Genomic DNA, 6,729 nt, shown 5'->3' with positions numbered 1-6,729 from the left:
CATTAAAGTGATAATTGAGAAATACCAGAAGGCGGGGTAAGATCGCGTGGCGTTTTGTGAGGTGAGGCAATGTCCCGTGTCGGCCTTGGATCTAATTATTCCCGATGAAAGCGTCGTGACTTTGCAACACACATGCCCCCCCTCATCCTCACCCCGACGACTCCACCAGAATATCTCACAAACACGTGTGGGTGTTCATACACAAGCCCATCGAAATTAAATGAACGAATCCACGATCAATCGATATGATTTTCCCTTTTTCTTTTTTCCTTTCCCCTCATTTCCGTGCATTCGTTGCGACGAGCGTGTGTTAGGAGTGGGTGGTGGGCGGTGAGGGGGATTGATGGGGGGGGAGTACAGGGGGATAAGGGGGTCGACATTGATCGTCGTCGAGAGTTGGCGTAAAAAAAAAAAGAGAGATGGGAGAATGGTAACTTATTGTGGTATACGATGCCTCAACTCCACTCGTTTTATCCTCCAATATTATTGACTTTAGTGGTGTATATGGGTGTATCCAATATCCCGTGATGCATATCGATGGGTAAAAAAATGTTGAGGAATTTGGTTTAGTTGAATAAACACGATTAATGGGGGATTGAGATAAAGGAGTGCATGGTGAAGTGATTTCTCGCTTTATACCGGATATTCGGATATATTTTCTATTTTTTTTTAAAACCAAGATTTCGGTTAGACTAGAGTGAAAATACCTCGGGACGAACCATAAGAATTACATTGAACTTCACGTTTGAATTGTTTTTTCTTTCACTTTCCACTGTCACGATTTTATTTCTATCCCCTTTAATATCAGTCAGACTGTGTGCGAAGACTGGGAGAATCTTCCTCTGGAATCACCGCTGCGTAGCTGAATAAAGAAGAAATGGATGATGGAACGTTCACTCCCATCCACCAGAATATCTCACTCCTTTTGTACATTTCCTTGTTTATTCTTGTTGTAGTTGTAGGTAGTGCACACCAAGTGCAAGATCCCCAACGGGCGGTTGTCAGCTGTGAATGACGAGTAAAAACATTGAAAACGATAATCCCTCTAGACAGTAGCAGGTCTGCTTCTTCTCATCCTTCGGCTTTACTTACTCCACCTTTTTACTCTTTGTTATTCACTTTTGCGAAGCAAACGGTGCAAAGACATCAGTATCCGTGCACCGTTGAGAGTATCTAGAGTGGAAACACTAGAAATTCAATCGAGAATTAATGCGTGTAATGCCATTTTTTTAATATATATTTATGCAAATGAATATATTAATGAGGTGACTATGATAATCCTCTTTTTAATTTCACTCTGAACGTATTTTTCCACTGAATTTCAGTGAAAATCATTATTTTCGATGGCGATCTGGCTGATCATTTGATCGAGATGATTTTCATCTTGCAGATTATGGTCTAGTGGTCGGGATATCCGAGCCCCATGAATATTCATCGGGCTGATGAATCCCTAATTGACTTCACCAGATGATGAAACGCGCCAAGTCAAACATGAAGTGTTTATTAATTATGTCATTACCTCCGGGCAGTGATGATGAGAGATTTTAATTGAAAGCGAGAGAAATCGATGATTTTGGAATGACATTTGTTAAACAAACTGTATTTTCAATATCAACGCTGATTTCATCAATCACTCGCTTCCGGTGAATTCTCTAAATCCTCATGATTTATTTTTTGTGTGGGAATTGTTGAAAAAAAAAAACTAGACACCCGCGGAAAGTTGCATTGAGAAGATGTAGACACGTCGATTTATCTTGCGTTTCATTGCTGACTATCGAGGCTGTCAATCGCATTTGCGGTTCATTGAGACGTACTTTGGTTTGGTGTTACCAGGTATTAGTGTGCGTGATTTCAAGTAGTCGATACGCTATGGGATTGGGATGAAAAGCGGTGAGAGGCAGGTGTGGGTGGTGTGAATGAACGGAGAGAGAGAGATATTTGAAAAATAAAAATAAATACAGAAATGGAAACTGAGAAACTCAAAGTTATCGAATCCTCTCAGCTATATGCGCGAACGAGCGCGAGTGTTGTGGACGTTAAAAGTCCAAAGAGATATTCGGTTCATCGGCATTTCGAGCATTTCAGTAATTCATATTTTCATTTCATCCAGTTTCATTGGATTGTTTATGGCACATGTAAATTGCGTTACATTTTTCACATTTAAATGTGGAATTCAATAAAAAAAATTGCACCTGTCAATTGCGGTTGAGACAACAACGGGATCTTGTCTTTTGTAAACAAATCCCTTTACTTTAAATCCCTACTTTAAATCGCGGCATTCGCGATCGTTCATTTTATCCGATTGAAAGGAAACTACCGAAAATAATTATCCCCCAATTTACTGTTTTACGCATGCCCATTGTCCGCGACAATTTTCAAGTTATCGCAGTGCTCGTGTATCCATTAGAGCGAAAAACAAAAAGTACCGAAAAAAAAAAGTATGAGGCTAAACTAATGAAAAAAAAAAAAGTATCGCACAGAGGTTTAACGAGGTGAAAGCGCGACCGTCACGCGTACAACCCGGGGACATACTGGCGGAGGGTTGACACAAAAGCCAACTGCGGTTTAACGAGATGAGGCGGGTAGGTGTATTATTATTATTTTTTTTTTGCCACTGGTTATTCTAAAAACATATTGTGATACTCAGTGAACTTATTCACCAGGAAAAATACGTCGTACGAGGGATAACAGCTGGGGGTCTTGTCGAGAGTATTTATTTGATAACAGAGAGTGCATCTGCACATTGAAACAATTTCCTGATGAGATCGTGATGAAACAGAATTAATGAAGGAGTCAAATTCTCCATCAAGTGGAAAAAAACCGGGGATGAAAAAAAATTCCTTGTGTTACGGGGGGGGTAGGTTAAATAAAAACAACCCCTCGAAACACAACGGTAAATTGAGTTATCATGATACAGTATGTCGGAAGTGCAGGAGGTGAGAAACCCCTCGCCTCTTTTTTTTTTTTATTATCCCCCAGTTTTTCTTGTTAGCTCTATTTCGAACATCCGTAGCGCAGCGTTCTCTCGGAGATGATATTATCTTGGTGGATGGTATGGTGCAGCCAACGAGATTAATAAGACGAGATTCCCTCGGTCCAGAGTGCCGTGTTATCCAACACCTTGGGCTGTGCGACAGAGACCGATGAATATGTTGTCGGTGGGTTTTGGAGTGAAAGAGGCAGAGAAATGGGTGGGCGAAGGGAGGGGTGTAAAGCTTGCGTGAACGCGACAAGACAAATACAAGAGGATGAAGATTAATGTTGGCCGAGGCGACCGTGGCACGGTTTGCCCGTTTGCTCGTGAGAAACATCCCGCCTTTTGGCAATAGTAGTTGTGCCTCAAACCATCCGATGTTTCCCATCATCTCTCTCTTATAACTCTCACCCACAGCACGAATCGATTCTCTCACACTTGCTCTCCATTCTTTTCCATTATCTTATGAATTTATTGTCACTGGGACAACAATGCCCGTAGTATTTTTTTTTTATCTCTCTATTTTTATTCATTGGATTGCTCGGTGAGGTTGAGGTACTCGGTGCTTCATTAAATCCCAGCTGAGTGATATTGGACAGTTTAATTGAGCAAAGCCATTATATATTATTAGCCATGAGTAGCTCGCGAGCTCTTGTGAATGACTCAATGCTCGGATGATGCATTATGTATTTATTTATCTGGTTACAGATTAGCAGTCGGCGTGACATGGATGTGAGTTTTACGAACGTGTTGGAGGGGGCTCGCCAGTACTTTCAGGGACTGCCAGCGCCAAGTGCAACAACACCATCGGACAATCGTATCTACGATGAGCAGTCAACAGTACCCCAGAGTAGTCAAAATTCATCAGCAATCGATTCTCGTACAGAGGCGAGATACAATGATGCGAATAAACTCGATAGCCAGCGTGATAGCAGCCAAATTGCTGATTCGTACTGGAGTACAACTAGTGAATTGCGTACTATTGAGCCGTATCCCCCACAGCCAACGCGCGTCGATGTGCCAGACACGAGGCCGGATGAGAGTGGTGAGTGTCCAGGTAGTCCACCAACAAGCCTCACGGAAATGCAACCCCCAAGTAGACCTCAGTCAACCCACCGTCAGATGAACGAGCAATTGTACAACAATTCTCCAAAATCTCACTCACCACCACCGGTTTATCAACAATTGAATAGTGTTACGAGGCCTTCATCATACCGTTCAACAACGGAAATGCTGAATTCATCTAATCACACGAGTTATCAATCCTCTGATCGTCCACCAAGCGCCCCGGTCGCACAGAGAGCTCAGTATTACCCGCGTTATCATCATCCGGATATAACGAAAAGTGCCCCAGCCCCTTTCTCTCAGAACTCCATCTATCAGGCGCCAACGCCACAATCAACTCATAATCCACCACAAACACAGCCACCAGGACGTACCACCACAACCGAGGAGAATTCTCGTAATCCTCAGCAGGATACCCCAGCCTACTCAGTACCTCCAACTAGTACTCCTCTTTATCCATCCGGAAGCTACCGATCCTCGACAAATCGTCCATCGGATCCCATACATTCCTCCTCATCAACATCCTCCAACTCAAATCCCTGCAGTCCTCGTCATGCCCAAACCAGTCACATTCCTTCGCCCCACAGTCATCCTGGACACATTCCTTCTCCTCATCTGCCAGTACCATCAGTTGTTCCATCCTCACTGTCGTCGTCCCATGGACTATCAACCCAGAATCAGCTCACTAGTCGATTAACCTCAACCCATCAGAATCCATACGCTAATAGATCAGCAATACCGTACACGGCTGTTAATCACAATCAGCAAATGCTGCCACCTCCATCACCGAGTTATAACCTTGGTGCATCGCATGATTCAACAGGCCGTCATGCAAGCTCACCACAGAGACAATCACCGCACATAACGGTGCACACTGGACATCCTATTTCCCCTCATCATCACCCATCATCACCCCACAATACCACAAACTTTCAGCCTCACTCCCCGACGTATCCACCGCCACCACCGCCTCCTCCTCATCCATCATCACATCCATATGGACTTCAATCATCGTCTCAGCAGCACCGTCCAGTCTATCCGAGTGGCTATCCAGGTTCTTCTTATCATTCCTATCAAAAGGCAAATCAAGGTTATCCTCAGACATCGCGAACCTATTCTCAACTTCCGGTGGCGGGACCATCGCCAACCCAATCATCAACTATCAATCCCACATCAGCGACCTCTACTGATGCCAATGGCAGCTATCTCAACTCAACAAGCAAATTACCATACAATGGGACTGATCCGAAAGCTGCTCCAGGTCCAGCGAGTCAGTCAAATTCTTTTGCTGGCTACAGAATGCCAAACGCATCGAGGAATGCGAATACGCACAATCTACCAATTGCCGCAGTATCCTCATACCATTCCAACAGAAATTCAAGGGATGCGATGGGTAAAGCTCAAGCGTTGCCGAGACAAAGGCCCTCCAATTCAATTACAGTTCCATCAGTTCCTGTTGTACCTCGCGCCCCGGACTTCATCCCAATGACTTCAGCAGTCAACGAACGCCTGTCAGTGGTTACAAGTGCGTATACGTATTCAGGTCAACAGAATTACCGAGCGTATGCTACAACAGTTGCACCGAGTCATCACAGCAGCTCTTCCACAACGACGGTGACGTCAATTGTCAATGACACGAGACCGAATCAGCCGTACGCAGTGACGGTGCACTCGCGTTCGTCTTCCGAATCAAGTCGACCGATTCCGATTCCCCAGCGGGTGGATAACTACAATTACAAAGACTACGCGTATACAAATTCATCGAGTCAGCCTGCATCGAGGATACCGTCGACCCCTTCACCTCAGGCGAATGGGCTGCCTATCAGAAAACGGGAATCTCCTCTCGATCTCTCTGTCAAGACTGTAAAGACATCGGCGGACTCGACCGCACGCGATGATCTCGAACCCGGTGATAAGCAGGTGAGTAGTTCTAGTGTAGTCAACACGAGAAGAATGCTACCACCGACACAACCTGGTGGATACCCAAGTTTCGATAGAAATGCCAATGGTCGGACTTCTGTACCAACTCTCAGGCCAGCAACACCGCAGATGCCGGTATGTGCGCCAAAGGTCGATTTCCTCCCGGACTTCAATTCGGGATCACTGAGGCATCATCCTGGTCAGCCAAATCACCAACCGGAGAATGACTTGCGAAGGAATTCGTCCCAACAGCTGTACGTGCCACCTCAGCATCAAAATGTGATATCCAACGTTCCGTTGCCGCACATGTCGACGTTTAAGAAGAGCTCGATATCGTCGACATTGTATGACGTCAAACCGGGACTGACGTCATACCCTGCGATGAGTGAAGCTGCCCGGCCCCCAATGAGGTACCTGGAGCCTACGCGACCTCAGGGGCCAAGTGACTATCCGTCGGAAAGTAGCAAGTACTACTCCGAGGGTCGCGGCAAGTTTCCGACGAAACGGCCTGGTGAGTCACTTTACATGGCGAGTGGCAGCGGTCCCAGTAAACACCCACGGATTGATCATTGGAAGCTGGCTATCGATAAAGAGATTCAACAGAGACTCAATGCTGCGCAGATTCTCAGGGACCAGCAGCAGAAACGGCAGGAGAATACTCAACCGACGTCGATATCCAATGGGACCATTGTGACACCCTCATACCCACCGCGGACCGACAACTCACGGTATCCATCTGCATTCTGTGATAAACGGAACTACGCGGAATC

The 6,729-nt window shown here is 45.4% G+C and overlaps 1 protein-coding gene across 1 annotated transcript in view; it reads left to right on the top strand.

Annotated features, from left to right (window-relative positions):
- Nucleotides 1–3,685: 3,685 nt before the first annotated feature.
- LOC105268135 (uncharacterized) overlaps nucleotides 3,686–6,729 on the top strand; it is an 11,188-nt gene continuing 8,144 nt past the window's right edge. Inside the window, exon 1 of the mRNA XM_011307434.1 lies at nucleotides 3,686–6,721. Within this exon, the coding sequence (XP_011305736.1) occupies nucleotides 3,701–6,721 (3,021 nt within the window). The 5' untranslated portion in view covers nucleotides 3,686–3,700. The remainder of the gene's footprint in view (nucleotides 6,722–6,729) is intronic.

This window comes from Fopius arisanus, unplaced genomic scaffold (genome assembly GCF_000806365.1).
Source record: "Fopius arisanus strain USDA-PBARC FA_bdor unplaced genomic scaffold, ASM80636v1 scaffold00053, whole genome shotgun sequence".
NCBI classification, from domain to species: Eukaryota; Metazoa; Arthropoda; class Insecta; order Hymenoptera; family Braconidae; genus Fopius; species Fopius arisanus.
Note: the sequence above shows the minus strand (reverse complement) of the source record. Positions and strands in the feature narration are given on the sequence as shown.